This window comes from Melanerpes formicivorus, unplaced genomic scaffold, assembly GCF_026170545.1.
Source record: "Melanerpes formicivorus ecotype bairdi unplaced genomic scaffold, bMelFor1.0.p_v2 SCAF_26, whole genome shotgun sequence".
In the NCBI taxonomy this organism is placed as follows: Eukaryota; Metazoa; Chordata; class Aves; order Piciformes; family Picidae; genus Melanerpes; species Melanerpes formicivorus.
The window spans coordinates 6,011,670-6,038,436 of record NW_027142378.1 but is presented as its reverse complement, the minus strand read 5'-3'; the positions used below and the strand labels follow the sequence as shown (position 1 = coordinate 6,038,436).

Sequence of the window (26,767 nt, the reverse complement as noted above, 5' to 3'; positions counted from 1 at the left end):
TAGTGTATTTAATAGTGCAGATAGCTATCAGAAAACAAAACACCAAAGCTATCCCCTGCTAATTGATAATTCAGCTGTAGATCAGGAAGGCTTTGAGTCATAGCTGTTACCTTCTTTGGTGACTTAGAGCTCTGTTTTCAAAATATTGCCTGCCTAATGGACACATATTGTGCATCTCTAGCTGAATTTTTACCCACACAAGGTATTATCCAAATACTTTGTAAAAATTATTTCAGAAGCTCTTTGGTATCCCTATAATTCAGCACATAAAGCAAATATGCACAAGAAAATACAGCTCATACTATTCTTTTTCTTCATGCTGTGTTACCTCCTGCATGTTTCTACTATATTAAGAGAGGTCTTTCGTTGTTTAAAGTGTAAGTATTTTTTCCACTACAGATCTTTGAGACTGTAGGATTAATGCACTGGCCTCACACTTCTCTAATCTTGAGCTATAGAGATTATGGAATTGTCTGAAGAGTTATTAGATGACCATGCATTCTTATCTCTAAATACATTCTGCCTGTATTCATGGTGGAAAAATCAACTGGTTTTCCTGTTCTGTGTGAATAAATGCAAACCCCAGGGTTTATAATATTCACACAAGCTTACCCAGCAGTCTTACAAATAAGCACAGTATGTTCAAATGAACCAGAACACTTTATCAAGATTTTGTCCCATATAGAACTACATCAGAACCTGCCATTAAGATTCCTTCTGCTCTTTTCTAGTTCTGCTCTTAATCTGTTTTTCTTGCTTCTCCTACTGATGTTATTCTAAGGCTAGACAAGATGCAGTTATGTGGGTGTCTGTCCTAACTGGTCTCGCTGTAAAATTTAAGACAATGCTTGGAATTCTCAGCCTGGAGAAGAGAAGACTCCAGGGGGACCTTATAGGTGCTTTCCAATACCTGAAGGAAGCCTACAGGAAAGCTGGAGGGACTTTTCATAAGGGTGTGTGTAGTAACAAAACTAGGGGTAATGGTTTTAAGCTGGGGGAGAATAGGCTTAGACTAGATCGTAGGAAGAAGTTCTTCAGTATGAGGGTAGTGAGTCTCTGGAATAGGTTGTCCAGAGTGGTTGTGGATGGCTCCTCCCTGAAGGTGTTTAAGGCCAGATTGTTGAGGCCTCAAAGAGGCATCCCTGCCAAGGCAGGCAGATGATCTCTGAGGTCCCTTCCAAACCAAGCTATTCTGATTCTGTGAATCTTCAGACATCCACAGAAAAAGGATCATTACCTGGTTACAGATCTCAAAAATGGAGATTGTAATATATTTAGTATATAGAGAGTGCTGATGTAGAGGTGAGTATTACAGGAATGGTGTTGGTGTAGAGTGTGTCTGCTTGCTATACATCTGTCATGTAGGGGGGGTGGAAAGGGAGCACTTCCATAGCAAGTTGAGATTGTTGTTTGGTTCTGATCTCAAACCTATCCTTTACTGATGTACTCCTGAACACGTGAACTCATGGGTTCTACTTGTCCCAAGGTATAAAGCGAATATGTTGCACCTGACTGTTGAAATCACATCACAGGTGGTAGCAGAGCTATTGACACCAATTAAGATGTCCTGTGGTCATCCCTGTTTTTATCTTTTGGGCTTTTATTTCTGTTGAAGTATTTAAAAATGAAACTTGCTGGTCTTCAGTGGAGATTTAAGGGATGTTTTTACCCTAAGAAACTATGATTGAGATATATATATATATATATACACACAGTGCAATTTACTGGGAGATGTGCCATGAGTTCATATAGTTTGGTGGATATTTTTCTTTTGACTTTGTGGTTGAGGACTGACAAGGTGAATGAATGCTGAAGGCTCTGGCAGGCCACATTCACAGCAGAGTTAAAGCAGAGATCTACTTTACCCGGTGCCATAGCTAGATGCCACAATATCCTTTTGAATAGTCTGAGAGTATGTGTTGAATTACAGCAGTTATCACTGGTCAAGATGATAAGCCCTTCCCACCCCAAATGATGATTTTTATGGGCAGAATTGTGTTTCTTTCTTCCCTTTTTTCCACCACCACCTCCCCTTTCCCACCATATCTGCCCCTTTTCCACCCACCACCCACCCCCCGGGCTCTGTTGGAGTCTCCTCCCACCCCAAGTGTGGCCACTTGGCCCTCCCCACCCACTCCCCTATTTAATCCCACCAGGAAAGGCAGCACCCCCAAGCTGAGCCCATCTGGGCTGGAGGATCCTCCTCTCATCACTGGTGAGTGCCCATGGTGCACACTGGGTGATGGTGACAACAAAGGCCGGGGGGCCTGGTGGCCCCCCGGCTGTTAGGAACAGGATTGATGACTACTCCAATATCATCTACGAGTGCTGGCTGGGGTTCCTTACTGGGGCTGAGCTCCTCTGTTGGTATGTGGCTGGTTGATGATAAATTCTGTATCACTTTTAATGATAGGGTTCTAAACTTCTAATTTGCATTCTATGGGTATTGTGTTATCAAAAATGTTTTAACAGTCAAATTAGTTATAGTGTAGATTCAGGTAATATATTTCTAGGTATAGTTCTGCATAATCAGTGAGTACATGGATCTATGTATAATTTTGTTATTGTGACATTCATCTGTATTTCCACTGAGTATGTGAGTGGCTTGAATGTGTATCTTTGGCAAATGCAAAGGAGGTAAAAAAAAAAATTGTTCATCTTGGTAGATTTATATTATTTTAATTTAAGCTTCAGTTCCATTGCTTTTTGATTAAACATACTTCTATCTGATGCTATCCATCTTTTATCACTATGAAATCTGCTCCCAAGCAGAAAGAAGGATTGCATCTGAATTATGCAGAAATCATTTTCTATCTATTTTTCTTAAAATGCTGGGCAGTCTTTTTAATAATCCCACCAATATCATATGGGGCTTGTTCTAATCCTCTGCCTGTTTCTGAACATTCAACTGTCAAACCTTGGTCCTTTATTTTCACAACAGCGTATTTTCCCCAGATGCCTTTTGCTTCAGGTATAACTCAAACCCCTAATTGAAGGGTGGAGAACACTGAGTTATCATTAGCTCTGAAAAGCTTTTGACTATCATTTTTAAAAGTGTAGTTGTAGTTGATGCGTTTCTAGGTATAACTTTAGAAACAAATATAGAGTCACCATGCTTTGATTGAATCACTGGATGTTATAGCATATCTTAGACCACAAATAGGTCATAAGTCTGGTAGTGAAATAGGTAAATATGATATACAAGAATTTATTCATAATTATACACTGACTTGTTTGGGCATGCAGTTCATGTAATGTGAATCACAAAAATATAGATGGTGACATACACTGAGAAATATACTTCTTGAATTTGAGGGAGTGAAATAGTGAATCTTCTGCAGTAAACCAAATGAAAATCCACTACTCAATAGTAGTGATCATTACCAACTTTCCTGGTGAGCAAAACCTATTTAGCTCTGTTGTATACTGTGGGAACCCAAAATGGGAATAATAATGAAGTGTTTAGATGGCCTTCATGTCTTTGAGGTCCTGGAGGTGATAAGAGGTACTGTACCTCCAAACAACATGAGAAAAGGATGGAAGTAAAAAATGTGTTGCATCTTTGAAATGGATGGGAAGGCAACTGGGGAGAAGGGCACATGTTCAAATAAAGATAAATCAGTGGGCTTAAGGAGGCAGGATGTGGGAAAGTGGAAGTGTAATGTTCACATACATCTCAATAAATAGCCACTGGCTCTGCAGGTTTGGGCCACTTTGTTCCCCCTGCAGCAGTGGTCACCTCCTTGCAGCTGGTCTGTCAGTTATATTTCTGCTCTGTGTTGAGACTGGCAGGTCCAGGGTCAACATATTGCTCAATAAGCTCAGGAAAATCCACAGGATACAACTCACTGCATTATAGGTAGACTTGGATTGTCTCCTTAAACCAGGTATCTCCTGTATTGCTAAACTACACCAATAACAATGGTCCCTTGGGGCACATGAGAACCCCGTCAATGCAAAGCTTTCCCTGCTGGCCAAGGAACACAGAATTGGATCCTTGGGTCAGCTAGTGAGTGTTCTAGTGTTACTTTCATGTCAGCTTGGAGGATAGAAGATAGAATGGAAAAGGTGGGAGGAGGGAAGGCAATAAACAGAAGAAGAAAAAAAAGAAGGCAAGAAATAGAAAAGAAGAAACAACATAACCAAAGCAACAAGAGTTGGTCTTGGATTTATGTCTAGTTGGTAAAAAGGCTTTCCTTCTCCAAAACCTAAACAATCATCTTCTGAGATTTCAGGATTGAAAGGACACTGGCCAATGTTTCCCAGTAACTAGACTATGCAGATTAATGCACAGCATGTAAACTCTGGGCTATATTCTTCTTGCTTTGCATATAAGCAGTAAGTTCTTTGGTGGTGGCTTCTCTGCTTTCTGGGAGCTAGTTCTGGAGGTATTTCCTGTGAGGGAGAGGTCAAGGCGGTGAGTAATAGAGTAGGGCACAATAATGGTAATAAAGAAAGGGAGGAGAGTCAAAATAGAGAATGAAAATTGCAGAGGTGAGCTGCACGTTATTAGTTCACTCACAGGGATTGTTGATACCTAATGTGTCCTTGCACTTGTATCTGGTTAAGTCCATGTCATCAGGAACAAATTTTGCACTTGGTATGACTTGGCCTACATGTGTGCTGAGTTTTTCAACCTCAGTGTTTTGTTACTGCCTGGGTTTACTGACATTCATCATGGCTGTCTGGAAATCTGCCTGGGTGACTCAGAAAGAAATAAAAATAGTTAATTGTTTTATAAGACCTACTGTCTTTTTTTCTCCCCCTCTTTTATCCTTTTGTCTATGAGAGCAGCTACAGCTTGTTTCAGGAAGGTAAACACCCACACATCTATACAAAAGAGATAGCACAATGCTTTATTGAAGCAATGAACAATATGGAGCTAGAACACAAATGTTAATTCATTATTGATACCATCTAAATACACAGCCATACAATTTCTTTCAAACCCTCATGAACAATTTCAGGTCTTTAAGCAACATATATTCTTGTTTCACTAACGACAATTTGTATGCTCTGGCCATATTTAATCCCTGTTATTGGAAACCATTGGTTTTCACTATCCAAACTTTATGCTGCAGTCATTATTTCTAAAGTGCTAATTCTCTGCTCACAGCATTAGTCTTGTATATTCATGGTGTTTATTACACCTTTGTACTTCTGCTTCTGGCAAAGGTGACTTAAGATCAGACTCCTTCAGATGGCAACTGAACTTATTAGTAGCTTTCAATAATATGTAAATATGGAAAATTGTTTTTAGAGATATAGGAAATGATCTTGTACACTTAGTCTTTCATGTGTGAAGAATCAAAGCAGTTTGCAAATACTTGTAGCACTTGCTTTTGCTTGCTTCCTAAAATTAATCTTTTGAAATAAATGTACATTTTAAATAAATATTGGAAGGCAAGAGAGAGAAATTGTTACCTGAAAGACATTCTCATGATATATTTAATTGTGTTTACTTATTTTTCACCATGTAGGTGTTCGCCTAGACAGAGTACGTGGAGGTCGCCAGAAGTACAAGCGCAGAATAGATGCAGAAAATAGCCCCTACCTGAACCCTCAGCTAGTTCAGCCAGCAAAAAAGCCATGTGAGTACACAAGCTTTACAAAGTTTCTCTTTGAATGCAGCGTGTTGACTCCTAGCCCTGTTTGCTAAGCTCCTTCTGACTGGGACAAGGGTTTGGTCAGAAGATATTGCTATGAACGCTATATCCATTTAGCTGTTAACGTATTTTAAATACGCTCATCTTTCTCAAGTGAAGTTGAACAAAGAGTATTTTTACAGGTGGCAGTATATAAAAGCATGGTTTATGCAGTGCAAATTTTACATTTACAGGTTATCATTATTTTCAGTGGTACATAAAATGGTTCATACTGTGATCATTAGTTCATTGAAGCTTCTACTTTCAGATTTCACAAGAAAGTGATTTTTGTAGTTTTCACTAACTAAATGAGTTTGACTGCTCAACCTCCCAATGAAAATACATTAACAGCCCCATTAATTTATACGTATAGATTAATGCACTACCTAGCATTAGATTAAAACAGCAATATGCCACACTAATAACAAGCAAAGGTTGGTAGTTTGGGCTTTAGTACCCTAATAGATTCTTTTTGTTGTTTTTTTTTTGGCTTTGTTTTGTTATATTTTAATAATGTCCTTGATTGTATCTCACCAGGCTGAAATTAAGAGCAAGATGATCACCTCATTGCTAAAATACAAGTTCCATCCTCTTTGCGATTAACTAAAAATAGTTAGGGGTTTTGCTTTGCAGCTTATATAAACTCAGGCAGCAACTGTACTAATTCCATGAAGTAAATTTAATAGCATTATAGCTGTAGTGCAGGAGGCTTGTGTATTACTCTGCAAAGGCAGACACGCTGTATCAAGTGTTGCAAACTCTTCCGAATTCAAATGAGAATATGCACGTCCAGTTGCTCCTGCTGAGAAGGTTAATTTGCTCCTAGAACAAATAAATAAGACAGAGAAATAAGGAGGGCAAACTCCTTGTCTCTCATTTGCTTCTGCCCCTGTGCCACTGACAACATGCATGTCAGTTTTAGACTCATGGAAATACCTGACTGGATGGAAAATGGAATTTCTTTCCATTCATGTTCCCCGGTAGGGGACAGTGCTGTGTACAATACGTTTGAGCATATGGGGATCTGGAGAGCAAATAAACAGTCTTTGAACTGTAAGTGAAAGGGCATTTTAGCTGTGTCAAAGAAAAACCAGCCAGTTTTACATAAAATTAAGGCTTAAGTGAACATATGGCATAGTTTCCTTTTGCCTTTCCAAAAAACATTATGCTGATTATATTCCTTCAATTGTCCAATCTGGCATCTTCTACTCAGCCTCCATAAGCTGTCCCACTGTTCTGTAAATACAATCTAGGGCTGCACTAAGCAGATTTTGCACATTATAATAAAAACTTTCTGATAATACAATAAAATTTAATAAACTCTAATGCTTAATTTCATTAGAGGTTTAGTTTTCCTGAGTGCACAGATTGTCAGTTTTCCATTTACTTGATACTGTCATTGAGTGGGAATGCCCATAGCCTAGCATACCAAAAAATGCCCACATCAAACAGGCAAAAAAATAATCCAGCCCATAACCCTCAAGCCCTTTAATGTGAGCAGAGGTTTGTATCAACTGAAATACAGGAATCTCCATGTAAACCCAAGATTACTGCAAAGTAGTGTATTACTTTTAAGATAACTACACCAATTTCTGTAAGCTCCATTTGCCTGAGATAAACTAACCTCCTTATAAATCATTACTCATTATCTAAGTGTCTCCCTTCATTTTCCTTAGCTTGTCCAATTACAAACATTTTTGTAACAAACATTTCTAAAACTTAATTTTCAGATCCTGCCAGATAAGTGTCAAGCCTTGAAACAGTTGAATCAGCTTTGAGTGCAAGTAGCCTGGGAGATTTTCTGGACTCTGACTGATAGTTTGTGCATAACAAAGGCACAGGAATAAAAATTGGGTTCCATTGATTCTAATTAGGGAAACATTAAATAAGATTTACCTAGAAACAGTGCTTATGGCTATTCAGTTTCCTGAGTGATGGAGCTTTCTCAGTGCACTCAAAATGCACAGTCCAATACCTGTAGCTTTTCCCCCCTACAGAGAAAGAACAGGTGTTTGTAGGATCTTCTCTACACCTGCTTCTGGTCTGTATTCTGTTTTCCATCTTCCCCATGGAATCTAATGGTCTGCTTGTAGATCTTGTTGATTGAAGAAATAAAAAGAACTTGAGGTTTTACAAATCATCAGTCAAAATACAGAGTATTCCTAAATCACCTACAAAAAGCCATTGGTGAGTAACTTAACTAAAAAGGGCTTTAGCCATTTCTTCAGAACTTGGTGTGAATGCTTCTTCCGTCATTTATCACTGGTTAAAAACCTGTGGCTCAAGTCCTCATCTTCTTATAGTCTGATGTTAAACTCTTATTTATCCTTCTTTCCAGTACACGTGAAAGTATTGGAATTTGGGAAGAAGCAATGTTCTCTCTTCTCACTTAAAAAGATTGTTTTCAGTGTGAAATTAAACATAACATGAAAGGACTGTTCAAAAAACAGAGTAATAATGTGCAAAGGCTGTTTGCCAATAAAAGTTAAAACTACCATCTGTCATCTTTAAATAAGAATAGAATTCCTCATTAATCAGTTTGATAATCAGTAGAATATTGAGATCAAGAATTACTCAGTTGGCATAGTTCCTATAGTTCATATAAAGCATGAATATATCCTGTTGTAATAAAACATGCTTGATGTGATGGCTTCCAGTTGGCTCTTGCACTTATTTTATGTAGGGCTAAAATATATCATGGTTTCTGACACACAAATTTGGAATAAAGCAAAAATTGTAGAGACAGTAGATCAGAATTGAGGAGTCTGTGTTATAAAAGAGCAGTAAAGCATCAGAAATCTGAACCAAGTGAGTATTTTAGGGAAAGCTATCATGGGCTGGTAGGGAGCCTCTCTGACACTCCTGGGCAAGCCACGTCCCCATCAGCTCCCATTACAGTTCCCCACAGGAGAACAGTGTGTTCTATCTCATGATTTACATGTAGAAGGGGAAAATTATACAAAGTCTGGCAACTTTTTCTGTAGCCAGAAAACACTTTATAGTGTCTTGCAGTGGAATCTCATTTATATCAAGCTTCATAACTCTTAATCCTAATTGAGGCAAGAGATTTGTGTAAATTTGCTGAAGGGTGCCATTTGGGATTTAAATTCTGGTGGTGCATTTGAGATCACGCAATACACCTACCGACAAGTAAGATGTAAATATATTGGGAAGTATAGTAATGTATCCTGTATTAACAGGCTTAACAAATTAGTCCTTCTCCCTTTTTTCAGTTCTGGCTTCTCAGACTAACAAATTAGGCTCCTGCAGAGAGAGATTTCCATTGTGCCTCTACATAGATATAATGTTAGTTTTGTGTTTCCCCTACTTAGAGAATATCGAATAGCAGCACTGTACAGGCTTCTATACTCTTTTTTTTATTCCTCTCCACTTTTCCTTATAATTTAGTGGATTACTCCAAATAGATTTCACAAGTCATCTACTTGAAAAAAAGTAAACATTAAATACACAAATGATAATGCTCTATAGATAAAAATAACTAGTGTGTGACTATGGTAAAAGTATCATTCTTTGCACAAACTCAGTTTTCTGAAGAAGAATCTGCATTTGTTGATACATTCTTTATTCTTACTAATTTTAATACCTGTTACTGCCTGGAAATGAGAGATCATAGTCTGTTTTTGACTTAAGCTAATTTTGTGTGTTTCACTGAGAAGGAATTTTCCTACAGAATAAGCCACAAGGAGTAGAGATTAATTCTTAACATTTCTACAGGCAGGGTGTCCATAATAGATGATATATGGGATAATGAGCACTGAGAAAGTCCTGAGAGCATATTTGTTGCAACATTTCTAGCAGTGACATCCAAAATAAAGACTGGTAGTTGGAATCACTGGCAGAATCTAGAGATTTCAATGACTGCTTGCTTGTGGTATTTATTTGCTCAAAAAAAATTTACCTGCCTTTCAGGACAATGAGGGTTGCAGATAATGCGAGGGAGGCAAAACTTTTCTGTTTCCACAGCCCAAAGTACATTGTAATACATTAATATTTTTCTACAAAGTTAGTATTTGAATATTAGGAGGTGGTCATGCATTTTTGACATTCCATTTAATGTATCATCTTAAGAACATGATGTCTCCTTGATAAATATTGTTAATGGAACAGATGTATTTGTGCTGTAGCCATTTGTAGAAGCCAGTGAAGTTACAATAAGGTTTAATTAGGTTTGGTATCTTAAGAAAAATTCTCATGCACTTTGCAGTGTGAACCATCTGTTTGAAAAGTAGATTGATGCTACTAGTGATCTTGTACTGGTCTGGACTATTTTTACAGATAACAAGATTGTCTCCCATTTGCTGGTGGCTGAACCAGAGAAGATCTATGCTATGCCTGACCCCACCGTTCCAGACAGTGACATCAAAGCACTTACCACTCTTTGTGACCTGGCAGACAGAGAACTGGTGGTGATCATTGGATGGGCTAAGCATATTCCAGGTACATACAGAATTTATTGCAAAGAGGTGACATGCAGAAATCATTGCATGGGTTACTCTGTTCTGGTGAAAAATACAATTGGTTCTCTTACAACAATGCCTGACGTTTTCTCAAGGTTCCACACATAGGACATGGGTTAGATATCTTACTTTGGAAATAGAATTATTTTTGCTGTTAGTAAGTTTTAATGTTATTGTATTAATAAGTTAATAATGTGTTAATAAGTTTTTACATGCTCCTTAGTGAACAAACCTTTTTCCTGTCTCTTTCCTTTAAACTTACCTTGCTATCCACAGCATTAGTCTGGTGTGAAAGGTAGTGCAAGTCCTCTCCCCTGTAGTCATCTGATTTAGCAGTAGTTGAAATCTGGTTCCTGTATTACAGAAATGCAGCACTGTCTTATACTGACCACAGGAGGTGCAAAAATTCAGTTACTTCCACATGGCAGAGAAAAATTGTTCTCTCCATTGAATGAACTAGTGTGAGAACTGAATTGTTCAGTAGAAGGTACTGCATTGTAAAGAAAGGTCTCTTCTTATAGCTTAGTAGTTCCTTCAACTGCATGAAATGACTGCAGTCTACATCATGGAATATGTTGATATTATAAAAGCAGACTAGCACTATTGTTAGCAAGAATAGTGGGGGGGATGGGGGTGTGTCATCAAAAACATTTTCTCAGAAATTGAGTGATTTCTTCACATCAGGTATATTTTATTTTCCCCCCAATGCAGAGGTATTTGTGCTTGCTCTGTGAGGTACCAGACAAACTTGGAGAGAGTCTCCAGGGTTCTCAGTCTGTCACCTTTCACAAATGATAAAGACACACTTAAAAGGTTTGAATGTTTTTTCTTTTTTTTTCCCCCCCTTGTTTCTTAAGGTGTTTTTCTAGTCTAGCAGGTGAGTGAGCATGTTGGTGTGGTTTTCATCAGCTCTTTATAAATGTATCTAACTTTAATAGTGGAACCTTATGAGTATAAGAGCAGGTAACGTTTAATTCCATCATCCACATTGTAGATGTGATTTTGGGATACCTGAATAATAGAATAAATGATGCACTCAGTTGTGTATCAAAATTAAAGATTTTTATTTTTTTGTTAAATTGTAGTATCAAAAGAAATCACATAGAAAGAGGTAGTCTTCCTGTTGTGTTGTTTTTCCCCCCTCTATGCTAACCAGCACAAGACCTCAGTTTTTCTGGTACATGCTTCCGGGTCATGTTCAAAAAATACAAACACCAAAAAAGAACAACAATAAAATAATTTGTATATTTATGAAGCATTTTTTTTAGCTCAGAGACGAGACAACAAGCTATAGTCTCTAAAATGGTCAGTATGTGACACAACTGAAATTTATTTGTTCTCTGTGCCACAAATGGTGTCTAAACGAGCTTTTGTATCACGAGCAGTGTTTTTCTGGTACAGTTAACTTATTTCTGTCTCCTTAAACTAGTTTGTCTTTATGCTTTGAATGCTACAGTAATTTCTTTAATCAAATTGATGGAAGTCCCTTTCCCAGCCCACACTGAAACCAATTTATTGGTCATGATACGCCAGCTATGTTGCTAACAGTCGTAACGAACTGTCAGGCAATATCGCAGTGAAGCTAATTTGAAGTCATTAGGTGTGCAGCGTTCAGGCAACAATTTGTTACAGTGGTTAGGAACACAGCTGACATTTCTGAATGGCTTTGTTCAGAGCAGTTCTAGATGAGCCCAAGCAAATTGTAAACTAATTTAAACATCACTCTATATTATACTAGCTACTTTGTCTTACACTGGTTGCTAATAAAGCACCCCAAATTAAGTCGGAATGAGTTAAATAGGTGAGTTTGAGTTTCATCTTTGGAAGATACCTAAAGCACCCTAACCAAAATAGAGTAGCTCTCAAAGAAGTCAGTCATGCCGCACAGCGAGGCAACTTTTGTCAGTTTGCTTTTTGAATATGCTGTGCAGCTTTGATTTGGCTTTGGGGTAGGAGGAGCAGAGGGATGGGACTAAGCAACCTTTAAAATTATGTCTTTAGTTAGCATGGAAATGGTATTGAATGCTGTAAACTGGCCTTGAAAATGCAAAGTATCTGATCTAGTTGAGGAATGTATCTGCCGTGAGGCAGCTTTTTATTACAAGGAAAACTCAAAACCATGCCATGATAAAGCCACACTTTAGCAAAGTTTACTCATATGCCTGTTTAGGAATGGCAAGAAAACAATCCCGTGAAATAAAGATGATCTTATTAGAAGCTTTCTGGTAACAGAGGGCGGTGATAAAATCTGTCCTGCATTTGTCTTGAATTTGATCACAAAAATCTAAATGCGAAAGGGCTTAACATGCTAAAGGGCAAATGTGATGAGCTTTTGTAGCTTGGTTTTGAATGATGGAGTACTGCTGAACTTGGACTGCCAATGCTCAGCTTATGTCTGACACAAAACAACCCATAGAAGAGGCTGGATTGCTGCTTGCTGACTGTTTTCTAAGCTAACAAATGCTATTGTAGGCAGAAACATAACAATTGGGAAAAGGATGAGTTAGAAACAGGGTGCAATTTGTGTAAAAGTTCAGTGTAGCTTACTGAACTAAGTAAATCCTTGGTGTAAATCTCTTGGAATCAATTAATTATACTAGTAGTGAATTTGTGCCTAGCACAGCAAAGCAGCAATCAGCAAATCTTTCTTTACTGTGGTGATTTCTTAAGGTTCAGTATAATTAAAGTCCTTTATATATCAAGTGCTTAATAACTAATAAAGATCTTGGCTGTAAAGCACTGCAGCTCAAAGTAAAATTTGTCTCTGTGGAAGAAGCCAAAATAATGTTTTCGCTAGTAAGTCTTTTAATTAGTTTATCTATAAAAAAGGTAACAATGCAATATGCATTCTGCCCTGGCCAACCATTTTCTGTTGCAGTCCTTGACTAAAAAAAATGGTTTAGAATTACACAAAGTTCAAATTCTTTCATAAAATCATTAGGGGTTTTTGTGCTATTGGAAACATTTCAATAGTTGCTTTTATTGAACAAAAGGTCTATGCCATCTACAAAAGGAAATATTGAAAGAAAAAATATATATGGAAAGCCTTTATCAGTAAATAGAATTAGTCTCCTTGCATTTATAAATCAAATAAATGGAAAGTGTGTTGTTATGAAACATGACCATGTCTTATCTGAAGAAGAAAAAGATCACAATGGCATTAGGAAATGCTTGACTTTAGTTAGAGGAGCGTAAGGGCACAAGAACAGATGATGGTGCCCTAATAGCCCTTTTTAAGAATGACAGGGCCCCGCCATTAGCATCCTTTTATATCCTTGGAAATTGCTCATGCCTCGCTTTTCTGGTTCCTATCTGCCTGACTCTTTTTTATTTCTCTTTCAATTTCATCCGCGCTCGGATAAGCGCATGCTAACACAATATGATTGAGCTGTAAAATGGAACGCTGTCGCCTCTAATCTCTTTTATGTAGATATGGAGGTACTTCCACACTCCACTTCATTCTCTCTCCATTGTTGGCCTTTTTAGAATGTGTTGCCAAGTAATGGAGGCTCAGTCAAATATTAGAGCTAGGTTTCACAGGGTGTGATAAGAAGATTATCAGCCCAGCAGTCAGATCTATTGTTGTTCTTTGTGTCAGATTAAAATATTCCGATGTACTGTAACTTTGTTAGTAAAATACTGAAGGTGCTTAGGGAGAAGCCAATGCTGCTTTGTCTCCTGCCTGGTGAGACAAAACTCCTATTAACTGACTCAAACAAATTGTAAATATACTTATGAAGCCTCTGCAAGACATTTTTATTTTGTTTTATTTATCTTTTAAATAAGAGAAGCCTGATAAACTCAGTATTTGCTGGTGGTTGAGTTTCCTACTCTTTACATTGCGTTTTGGGGAGATTCCACTTCATACTGGTTGGATTGTATTAATTAAACTCATTGCCAGTATAAGGTGGAATTGTGTTGGTACCCAGTCACAGTACCAGAGTAGTTTAGGCATGATTTCTGTAATGTAACTGTCTCATTGACATTCAGCTAAAATGTGCAATGTTCTTTCATATTAAGTGGAGGCAGAAAAATTAAGCTCTTAAAAGTGTGCATAACAGGAAGCTAAAGACAAAATGTTCTCTAAAAAAATTTGCATGCATGAAAAAACATCAAGCAGACCATAGAATTCAACTTTTTACACTTAAAATGAAAAATTTGTGTGGAGACAGTAAATCAGAGTAATACATCAAAAATGAGAAGTAACATTATTTAGTAAAACAAGCCTGCTTATCTTCAGCTATATCCCAGTTTTGCTAGCAGTAACCATGTTCAAGAAAGGGAGTATTTAGGAATTAATACTGCCACTGGTGCTCATATTTGGAAAAAAAAGGGGCATGATTTTTGATGGAGCAAATCCAAGCATGTTTTGAATATTTTTAGTGTTAATGTTTTATGAAACATTATTATTCTGGCATACTCTTTGTGGAGGACAATATTTAAGCTTCCCTTTCCAAAACAACACTCAGGGGTATAGTTTAACATTGTAATAGTGAACAAGAACATGATTTGTTGGAGAGTTGTCACTTCTAAAATGCCCTTTTCTCATCACCTGTTTCAGAAATACCACCCAATGTAGGTGTAAGTACAGAGAAGTTAGCCACTTTTAGAAAGCTAATGTTGAAGAAAACATGAGAGCTTACATACACAGTACATCCATGCAGATATGAATTAAGTATATATGTACCTGGTCCCATGGATGTAGTTATTTATATATCTACATCTCAGTGGACATGCATGCTCTGTTTAAATGACAGTGCTGAATGTTACTTACAGTAGTGTTCACATTGACAGGACTTTGAAGCGGATGGAAATCCTGTGTTGAAACTACCTGGTGTTTATAATTAATTACACATGTTTTGGCTATAGCCAGCATCCTGTTTATGCTCAGATTCTTCTCTGGATTGTTACTGGTGCAGATTATACAGAATCTCAGCTCTGTAAGGGCAATAGTAACCTTCATTTAGGTCTGTACCATGCTGCTTCCTGCTGTAAAATTTGTCTTTTCTGAGGCCTTCTCCTAGTGCTGCTAGCTGACATCAGGACCATTTCAGACAACACGAGGACTCCTGCATGTATCTTACGGCCCCCTATCACAGGCTGCCTGTCACTCCACAAGCAGGTGGACATGTAAATGTGTTGTTTACTGCTCAAGTTGCAAGGAACAGTGTATGTTCTGTTTCATACAAACTTCAGCCTCATGGAGAATCAGGACATCTTACCCTTTAGCATTGTTCATTCTGGGACACTTTGCAAGTTCTCTTTGCCTTTTGTTTATCAAAAGCCCACTCTCTGCTCTTCTTTTAACTCCTTCTACAAGCATGCTCTAATTGTGGAAATCAGACATGCTTTTCCTATGGTGGAAATGTTCCTGAACTCACAACTTCTATAACACATGTAATCTGAGGCATAGTTTCAAAAACAGTTTCTCAAGGCCTACTGACTTCCTTGACCTCTGTCACTAAATTGTGTAATACAGGAATTCAGCAATTCATTGCCAGTTTTATTCCTGAGCTTTAGCAGATAGACCGACACTGCTAGTGTTTAGATCATCGTGTTGATTCAAGCTTCTCTCTCTGAGCAGAATGGAACAACTGCATGCCTAAAATGCCAGAGGTTCTTCTATGCCATTATTTGAAGGGCTAGGAATTATGCTGCTGTTTCTTTTGTTGTTTTTGTCTTGTTTTGTTTTTAAATACAGTATCACAGAGAAGGTTTAAGTGATTTTTGCAAGGCAGGAGGGAAGAGCAGATAGAATTTCCAGGATAATGCAGAACAAACGCTTCCACAGCCTCTTAGCATTTTCAAAACACAACAAGGATCTACAGTGTGGTTAAAAAGTAGTTACAGAAAGGTCTGTTGGTTGGGTTTTTGGGTGTTTGGGGTTTTGTTTTGGTTTGGTTTTTTTACATTGTTTAATATATCCACACGAGATACGATGCCAGACTGTTTTTGATGGCCCTATGACTGAAGTAAGTGTAAAAATTTCAGCTGATTTCACTATACAAGATCAGGCTATGTGTGCAGTTAGAGATGCACACACTTTGTGTGTCTGCTAATCTGCCCACACTTCATGTGTCTGCTGATCAGAAAAGTCTGGTTCCAGTTAGAACTGAGAGGCACAGCAGTGGAGAAGTGAGGTTTCCAGTACTGTTGGACATAGATGTCCTGAGGTAGAAAGAACCCTTCAGTTTCTGGGATAGTCACTTCTGGCATTTTTTACTGGCCTTAGAATTAACTAAGGGAAAAAAATAAAGAACATAATCCCAAGCATGCAAACACCTTATCAACTGAAAAATAGACATAAATATAAAACAAATGATCAGTAAGACTTTTTTAAAAGCATCTGGAACTCCTGCTAGCTTTGATTTTAATATCTCTATGTATTTGTTGGAAAAGATTGTTTAGGAATTATCATTGACAAGAGCAAAACAAAACGAAACGAATAGAATTTACAGGTAACAAAAGAACTTGTCTCAATTCTTCTGTATTTTTTTTTAATTAAAAAAAAAAAAATTCCTTCATTAAAATCCTCTTTGCTCAAGGTCAGAATTAAACAGTGACTTTGTCTCTAAGTTCACCTGTTATTCATATACAAGAACTTGTCTCCTGTTCCTTCTGAGTCACTGTCATCTTTTTGTTTGTTTGGGCTTTGGGTTGGTGTGGGTTTTTTTGGTGGAGTGTTGTTGGGTTTGGGGTTTTTTATTTGTGTTGTTTTGGGGTTTTTTTTGGGGAGGAACAGTCCTCTCCCTTCACCCATGACCCCAACATACACACTATGCTGTCTGGCTGTTGCACTTCTCTTTTTTTTTTCCCAGTGTCCCCCTTTATCTGCCTCAACCAATCTCCAAATGAATGCATGTCTATCATGGCCTTAGCTTTGACACTCTGGATATATTGATTAATAGTTGCCCTAAGCTCCTTTTAGCAAATCAAATTTTCACTTTTAGCAAGGATTTCGCCTCTGATTTATTCAGCAAAGTGAAATGCACTAAATTGACTTTGACATTCAGGGAAAATGGCTGAAAAACAAAGAGGGGAGGAAAGAGATATAAATTGTGTGGCAGCTGGAGACTTCAAGCATAAAAGAGGCAGTTTTCTACAGAATATTACTGGTTAATTTGGAAACATGCATTTAAACAGGAGTGAAAATTATTTTCTTAAAATTAGATGTTTTTTTAGAGTAAGGATTTGGGATATAATAAGGTTTACTTAGCAAAATGCAATATATTCAACTCAAATTCATCACTTGCTAATCATGGTGCAAGTGTGGGGATCCACTTTTGTTGCCACTAATAATTATTATGTTAAACGAGAGACAAAGAGGTTTCTGAGTAGTTTTATAATGAGGTGCTAAATTGGTAAATACCTTCCTACCATTGCATTATGTTGTTCACTCCTGTGGCCCCTTAAAAATAAGGAATGATTAATAAAAAGAGAGCAAATCAACAGTAATGAATGCCAGTGTTTTTCATTTTCTTTCTATAAACAAAAATGGCTATTATTTGATTCTTAAATGCAAGAGTATAAAAAGATGTAGCAGCCTATTCGCTAGTCTTCTTGAGGGGAAATCAGGAGCGTTGTATTACCCGGGGTGACTTGCAGACTGACTTACCCAGCCTGCTTCCTCACTTGCAAATATTGTATTACACAAGTCCTATGAGGCCAAAAGTACATCATTGCATATTTAAAAGTGTTCGAATGTGATGCTAAACAGAATGAAAAAAAGATTTGGGAAAAAAACCCCACAACTATTTCAGTAGCACATCTGGGTGTTTTTTTGAGAGGGGATGTAAAAGATCCAGAATAAAACCGTAGGATATGGTTTGTTCTTACTCAGTGATCAGGCATTACAGAAGTTTCTAAAAGAAAACACATATGGTAGTTTGCCTAGTTAATCTACAGAGACAGACCCAGAGCCTTCAGTAGGATCAGTTGTCATGGCTGTACAAGTCAAATGTGCTGTGCCAGCCTCTGTTGTTTAAGAATCTGGCCCTGAAGGGATAAACCCCCATCAGGAGTCACTGTGTCAGTGGGAGCTTTGAGTTTTCTTTGTCCCCTGTGTGTACTCAGTACCTTAGGACTCTGCAGCAATGTGCAGAATCAAGCTTTAAGCAAGTATTTCCACTTAGAGGACAACAATACTCACCTTTGTACCCACTTCTTGTGTGACAAATGGGTTTACTAGATTAGGTCTGTGTAAATTGCAGATGACTCAGTAACAGTTTTCCTTCTTCTGAGCCAACAAGGAATTAATCTTATTACCAGAGGGTAGGAAGTCTAAATGTATCTTAACCTTTTTAATTTTACTGTAGTCTCTGTTCTATCTTTTTCTCTTTTTTTGGTAAGCATGCTGAATCTGAGATTTCAGCAGTAATGGCATTTTGCAAGTGGAGCAGCACCTGGAGTGCCATACAGGGAAATAGTAGGGCACAGTCTACTGTGCATATCGTCTTTTTAAAGTCATTCCACTGCCATCCCCCAAAATTTAGTTCAACATGTTAAAAGTCTGTGGGTTAAGAGCATATTGTATGAAAGAATTTAAACTTCTGAAAGAGGCTTTGAGGGGGTATCCTTTCCCAACTGTTCCCTAACTGTACAACTGATATGTCAAGGACAGCCAACTTCTCATAAGTAATGCGTGGCCCCAAGGCAGGAAGATGCCTTGCTCAGAAACACAGTCAGAAAGTTGGAACAAATCTTGACATTATTCCATAGGTGAGGAATTTGCAGAAGAGGCAAATGCTGTAGAAGCAAGCCTGTTATTTGTGTTCACAAGGTACCACTTCTGTATTTACAGGGCTTCTCTCCTCTAGAAAAATAAGGCTTTTTTCAGCCATATATGTTCAGAATATAAAGTACATCCAAACTAAGAGGTTTTTTTTTTTTTGTTTTGTTTTGTAGCTTTAAAATTTCTCTAGGCTTTGTTTTAACCAGAATCATGAATGTTGTATGTAATTTAAATTGGCCTGTGAAGACATCATAGCAAATGCTGGGAATACAGAAGTAAAATTCAAACAACCTAGTCCTCTTATGATAACCATTTAGTCCATTTTAAACTAAGCAGGTACCTTACTCATCTACCTTAGCCTCCAGCAAAAATATAGTTACTTTGTACTGGGTGAGGAAGAAAAGAGCAGCTTTTCAGTCATATGTGTCAATAGTCTAAATCCAGGATTGGAGCAGGGAGGTCAAAAAGAGCCTGTTGCTCAGACTGGATTTAGGGCAGACAGGTCTCCACCTGTATGACTAGGTCAGTGGCACAGGATGGTCTAGTTTCCTAAAGTCAGCTGAGACCAGTTAAATACTATAATTCTAAGGATGCCTCTACTTTCTCCCTGGATGAGTTTGGCTCCACACCTGCTTAACCTACATTAGAATAGGATTAATTACCTCAATTGCAAGGCCCCCTTAGCCCAGTCAGCACGTTTCTGGCAGGGCACATGGTGACCTGGGCCTGGTTATGTATGTTATAGGAATAGCACGGGAGCACCTGGGTTATAATGGTAAGGCTCAGTCCAGCCAGATAACAGAGTCTGCAGTATTTAAAAATGATTCTGCAGTAATTATCTTCTGCATCACATGGATCATACAAGAGCTTTATGAACTGATGTTTTCACTGCTAGTAAGCTGCTTTTATTGTGCAGTGCTCAGTTTGTGTACACACATATGTGTGGAAAAAGAATCCCAAGAAACAGAAGAGACACAAGAGTCTAAATAATTCTGATACTGAATGCCCCTGCATTTAATTGCTGAAATGGAACACTTGTTTTAAGTCAATTTTCTGTATTTTTTTAATTAATTATTTCCAATTTTAATATTTTATAGCAGGCAGGGGTATTTGGATAATTTTCCATGTGAGACAGCAAACACAGAACTTTCCTTTCATTTGAAAACATGTTCTATAAAGTTCTCTGAGAGTATGCTGGTCTGCCCAAAGGATTTTCCACCCTTAACTCCTGAGGCACATATTATAGACGAGTGGAAATTTCACAGTATCACTCTGATCCTTCTCCCCAAGATGTTTTCATCTACCATGTTGTGCACCATCAGTTTCAATCAGCTGCATTAACAGTTGAGATTAAATCAAATATTAAAATGAGATCCAACTACAGACACAGAAAGCTCCAAGTTCAATGGAAGTGGCACTTGGAAAGTAGAGTTACATAACTTACCAGGTCCTGACGTTATACACACAAACTCTATGACAACAAGTGGCGATGAGGAAGGAGAAGAGATGTGGGAAAGTCAGCAGTTCAGTCAGCTGTTGGAAAGATTGGGGGTACAGTTCAGCATGTAATGGCTGCAGCTCATATGTTTGTTCTAAGAAGAAGCTGCGCTTAGTGGCATAAATGTAAACTTCAGCAGGTTTCAGGGTGTATTTCTATGGAGATTTTTGTGTAAGTGTGCTGTATAGCATCATGCATGCCTTAATGAACAGGCTTTCAGGCTCTGAACTTAACCACGAATCAAACTGTACCCAGTAGCATACAGAAATTACCATGACCATTGTATCTTCCATTAATCAACTGCGCTTTTGGCGAGAATAATTTTGAGTCCTTCCCCATATTGGCCTCTTGTAGAAAGCTATTGTCCTTTGCATTCCATTCTTCCCTTTTTACTACTTTGAAGTTTCCCAGAGGTAAAGTTAACTCTTGAGTAGATTCAAGAGTGCATTGCTTTGTTATCAGTGAATAGTCAGCTACAGATTGAGCTTGCAATACGGACTGTGAATTCCAGATGATCTGCATTCAGTGAAATTGGTAGGAGTCTAGTTTGAAGAGTTTCTTTGCATTTTGAGTTACTGAACATTTTCCAGTGACCATTAATGACTTGTGCATAACAATTTGCCTAAGGTGTTCCTCACAGATTCGCAGTTCATGGTGATCACCAGACTGCACCTCACATTTCAGCAATGATGAATAGCCTCTTGTGTGCTATAAGCTTCATATATGAAGCACACCATGGTCTCTAATGTAAAGGCCACTGAGAAACAGGGTGCTGCAGAAAGGCACTGGGCAGAGAGTGCAGGTAATGTTGGGGGTGAGCAGCACACACTGTGCAGGATAATTCCATTGGTATGATAAACCTACAGAGGGCAGTGTCTGACAAGAGGCTTAGATGGGCATTTCAGGAGATAAGAGAAGAAGGTGTTGACAGGGAATATTTGCATAGTCATAACTGTAATCAGCTAGCATCACAACAGTCATATCCTCTTTCAGGGAACCTGCTTAGAGGTAAAAAAACCATACACCTGGAAAAAAGCTTATGACAACAGGAGATAGGAGCACAGGCTGTTGTGGGTCTTCAGAGTTTCAGTGCTGTAGCCAGCACAGGTTAACTGGAATTTGCCATCAATAGCTGCACGAACAAATATACTGTCTCTGTGGCAGAAAGTGGTAGCTATTTATATACTGAATGGCAACACTAAACAATTTAGAAGAGGCAGTGAAGTGTGTCCTATCCAATTAAAAATGCAGTGAGAATTTTAGGTAGGCAAAATGTAATTATTTAATTGCAATTTGACCGGGATGCTTTTCCACTATTAAAATAAGTATAAATTACATCAGCTGTAAAACTTTAAATTATGAAAATATTTTGAGGTCTTTGAGCATGATAATTGGAGCTATATATTCAACTTTGTTTTTAACCTGACACTTCATAATAGCTGGTCCCTAAAGCAAGATTTTATTTTTATTTTATTATTTTTTTTTCATTTTTTAACTTTATTGAATATCCCTTAGTGAAGCAAATTAGCAATCAGTCTGGAAAATATTTAAGCAGTACAATCACATTATTTGCACAGACACTTCCATTGTGCAGAATTCTCTGTGTTCCCAAATATTTGTAGGATCACTTCTTCAGCTGTCAACATTTACACTTGAACCTTCCTCTTTAGTAGAGGTCTGTATAAAAATCCATTTAGACCAATAGAAAGACTTGCCTTGATGTCACTGTGCTTTGGATCAATCCCTAAATACACAGGTCACAATCTGAGCCCTGTGTGGGCTGCAGAGCTTTATTATTTGCCTCCTGCCTGACTTACCACTCTCGTTTAAATGGGGGAGGGGGCAACTTGGTCCAATTCCTTGCACAAAGCTTTTTTTATTGTTACTATTAACAAGGCAGAGAATCCTATTGTAGAGAATAAGGGTCATTTACTGTAAACAGAATAAGAGTCTGCTCTTATCTAGAACCATATTTCAGCCCTTATGGAAACTTCAGCATCTGGCCAGAATGATAAAATGTTTATTGTGAAATATATTATTTAGCTGTTTATGTTATCAATATGGTACAGATAAAAATCTACAGAAAGCCTTCATTAGTATTTGGGAGGATTTTAAAACCCTATCCAGCATGCCTCTGGAAATAGATTCTTGGATGCTGTGGCTACAGGGAGTGATTCCAATTGCTTGAATCATATTGTCCAAATTACAGTCTCTAATTAACATCCCATCAGGTTAAGGAGTTCTAAGTACTTACTGTGTAACTTTTGTACTGGTGAGGAGTGTTCTCCCAGGGTTCCCTAAATTAAATGCCTTATTTTTTTATGAAGTTTTTTTTCCCCTCACTCAGTAAAGGCTTTTTTATCAGTCAGTTTCACTCTTTGGCTTTTTGCTCACTGCTTTTTAACATTTGAAGGTACAGTAAATCGTATCCTGGTACTCCCATTGATACATTTGTACAGTGCTGAGATACAGGCTCCATGTTACATCCATACTTGGCTCGTTATCCTCTTATCAAGCTCTTTGCATCCCTTTGTTTATTTGAGGAGACAGGAAGACTGTATGAAGGCTGCTTAGTCAGGGATATCAGCGTTGTTGGCAGGGGAGTGATTGCCAGTTGAAAAACAAGGCATTATTGCTCATTTTTTCCCTCTTATTAGTTTGATTACATTTGCAAATCAAATCAATCCATCAGACATGATCAGGCCTCGTCCGCATTTTAAGGAATAGTAATCTCCGTCTAATAAGATGCAAATGTGTCACATTGGTAAGTAACCAATAAATCATCGTCTTGTCTTTGGCAATCATTAAATATCAGAACCAACAGTCAATTTTTAGTATTTTCAATTTGCGATATGCCGCTGGAATATAAAGATAGATGGACGTAATTACACAAACCAAACACTATTTCAGTTCATTCCAGACAGCAAATTTAGTGGAAGGTATAACTGGCTTGTCATCACACTACATTATTCCTGGCGGTTCATGCAAAGTTCACAGACAAGCTTCAAATGGACATTGCTTTTTTTTTTTGCTTTTTTTTTTTTTAAACTTCCCTTAACAACAGTCCCACTGCCACCACCAAACTTCAATAAATGTCTTGAAATGCTGTAGGACATCGCTTCTATCAGTGCACAAAAAGGCACGTAAAGAGAAACTTCACCTGTTTTCAGACGCCTGAAAGTTTCCTGATACTTGCTACATTCTGCCTCTCTCTTCTTTTCTTTTTAGGCATCTTAAGCTGAAACTTCAGCTTTTCCACTGATGCAGAATACTTTTTCCCCACAATTTTTTTCAAGCTAGCTCACACTTAGTAATTCTAGATCACAGTGAAGACAGGGAGGAGTACTGGCATACCAGAATTTCTCTCTTCTTCCCATGCCCATGTTTTAAAAGGAGTGGAAATTCAAATTGGTTTTCTTTATCTGTTGTTTTGGTGTTTGGGTTTGTTTTGTTTTGTTTTTTCTAAATTAATTTGGGATTTGGGAAAATTGACTGCCTCCTGTGCATCCCAGGGATTAATTGATATGTTTATTGTCTGATTTGCAATGTCTTGCTTTCCATTAGTGACTTTATTTGGGTATAACAATTTACATGCTTTTCAAGAGAGAAAAAACCATAAACTTTTATCCTGGTAAGACTAGAAGCAAAAGAAACCCCAATCCTATCTTAAAAACCATAGCTGGTACTGGAATATTTTAGGCTGTTCTAATAGTATTGGGTACAGGCCCCAAAAGTACAGACCTAGGGGCAAGCTGCTACTACCAAGAAGAATTTGGGCCAGTTAGAAATGATATTATTTGGCCTTCTTGCAACGCTGAGTGACATGAGAGAGAGTACACCGTCTCTCTGCTACGACACAATCGGCTATGTGGAAATAAGAAAAGAGGATTTTGTAGGCTTGTGCTGACTTATGTAGGTTTCCAGCACACCAAAGCCAGACAGTGGGGCTTACTGCATTTGACCTTAAGAAACTTCTTGCCATGAGCTGTGTGCCCTGGGTGGACCTGCTGTTGCAGCATCCTGTCAGTTATGTTTGTCTCAGCTAACTTGCTTTGAGCCGGTGAACCTCAGGTGCTTTGGAGTCAGTTTTGGAGAGAGCCTTTAGCCCCTTCTGTGATAAAATAATTTTCATGGTAAACAGTTTGACTTGATTTGGTAAATTAATTTAAGGGAAGTTAGGAAAAGAGTCTTGGTGGTAAGCACACTTACTTGCTTTGGGTTCTCTGTCATGCTGAGCTCCCTTTAAAGGGTAAAGTGTGGAGAGAGTGACCTTGCAAACATGAACATGTAAACTCCTGGGTGGTCACTTCTTGTTATTCATTCTTGGCACCAAAACTCTTATTCTTTGCTGAGGGGAAACTGAAAAGAAATTGTTGTAAGCTGCACACAATATTGATTCCACATGCCAGAGACTGAACAACTTAAAATGTACCCCCAATTAACAAATACTTCTTTTGGCTGTATTGAAACAAAAGATGGTATTAGCTGGTTTTACCTATTTTTATTCTCAAGGTGGTGTAAAACTGTAGCAGCTTCATGAAAACCTGACATTTATTCCAGATTTTAAATGAAGCAAGTAAGCAAATTCAGCTCTGTTGTCTTAACAAAGTTTGAGCCTCCTGGAACTGCTTTTCAAAAGAGCCCTCTACATTATCATATTCCTCTATGTTTCGTGCCTCAGTTGCTAGCCTAATGCTACCTAGCTCTCTTGCAAGCGTCTCCTCTGTTTCCGTAATCTCCAGAGACTTTGGTAAGTAAAAGCTGTGCACAGAGGCCATGTGCCTAAGAAGCTCAATACCGGAACCTTATGTTCTGTCTAACCAATTTACATACTACCATGGTATGTTTAATTTGCTTTTTCATCAAATCAATAATGGGTCTAATTGAAAAAATTGGCAGAACTACATGCAACCAATGTGAGTGTTTTCAGGAAATCAGAGATGTAGCACAGCTCTGCAAGTAACACCTGTGTGCACCTCTGTTACCATCGTGTACAGAAACAAACATTACTCAGGTGCAGCATCTGTACCAATTGATCACAATGCTATCAGAATTAATCACCTGCTATTCGGCTCAAAGCATAAAATTTGCATCTTAATGTATGACACTTGTTCCAGCACATACATGCACTACTAAAAAAGGTACTGTTCACTCCTGTTGGAAAATGTCCATCTATTTTCATAGGCAAAGCCTAGCAATTCTTGTTCTTAGCAGATTCCCAAACATGATGGCTGCTGCTATTAAGTTACATTCTTTCAAAGGCAAGCTCATATGGGACTGTATAATAAAAACAGACTTCATCCCTAGAGTTACGTGTCTCAAATCCTGCCCTCACTGTCACAAGAAAAAAACAAACATTTTTGAGCATTCTGCAGAAAATAAGCCACGTGAAGATACAAGAAATAAGTCATTTTTGGCACTGTACAGGATTGGCAAGCCTTCACCAAGATGGTCCAGCAGCATTGCAGGTGCACTGGCTGTTGGCGTGGAGAAGCTCGTATAACGAACCACACAGATCTGTAGCACATTCTCTCAGTTCCTTGCTGACATGAGCGCTCGGCTAGCACTGCTGCTGCAGATGGAGCCGTACTTTATGCAGAGTCTGGTCGCCATCCTTGGGCTGGCAGAAAGATTCAAGCCAGGTGCCCTGATTGCAAGAGGAGATTTTTAAAAATACTGACTTTCAAAGAAAGAAATTTGGATTTCATTTACATTCTGTATAACTGCAGAGCTAGTGGGATTTTAGAATACATCAAAGCCTTAGCCATTACCATAGGGTAATCACCTTTGTGGCTTAAAAAAACCAAAATAATAAGAGAAAAGGTATTGCACATTGACACATGGAGATCTAATGCTTTTCAGTGAAATTTTGTAGGGATTTTTTATTATGTGGCTAATTACATATTTACGTGCAATGGCACTGGCAGAGCTATTACAGTCCATTGGGTAAATAATAATGCATTTTAAAAACCATTTATAAATATGTATTTATTTGATGAACCAGAACGGGTTTTTGAAGTCATTCTCATCCACTGAGTAAATAATATATGGATTGCTTTTAAAAATAAATATGTATTTCTCCAGTAGATATTCCAGGCAATTGGGTAAATAATATGCATTTTTCAAACATTAATAAAAAAATACGTACATGTTTAGGCCAAATTTCTATACATTTTCATCTTCCTGAGAAATCAAAATGACTTGAAAGGTGTCAGGTGTAGCTTCAAAATGCCTGTTCTAAATTGGCAGTCTGTGTCACAACCTGGAGTTAATTAAATGTATTTTATGCATTTTCACACATACAGTATAATATCATTGTCTGTTTGAGGTTTTGTAATACTAGTGCACTTGACCCTCTGATTTGGTATTATAACGTCAGCACTAGGTGGTTAAGATTCTAGTTTTACTTTGAGTT

At 37.9% G+C, this 26,767-nt stretch overlaps 1 protein-coding gene across 16 annotated transcripts in view; it reads left to right on the top strand.

The window, feature by feature from the left end:
• The window catches only part of ESRRG (estrogen related receptor gamma), a 412,693-nt gene that overhangs the window by 353,498 nt on the left and 32,428 nt on the right, over positions 1–26,767 (top strand). For all 16 annotated transcript variants that reach the window (XM_068153480.1, XM_068153478.1, XM_068153479.1 and 13 more), the window contains 2 exons: positions 5,481–5,591; positions 9,942–10,103. In XM_068153480.1, the coding sequence (XP_068009581.1) occupies positions 5,481–5,591; positions 9,942–10,103 (273 nt within the window). The remainder of the gene's footprint in view (positions 1–5,480; positions 5,592–9,941; positions 10,104–26,767) is intronic.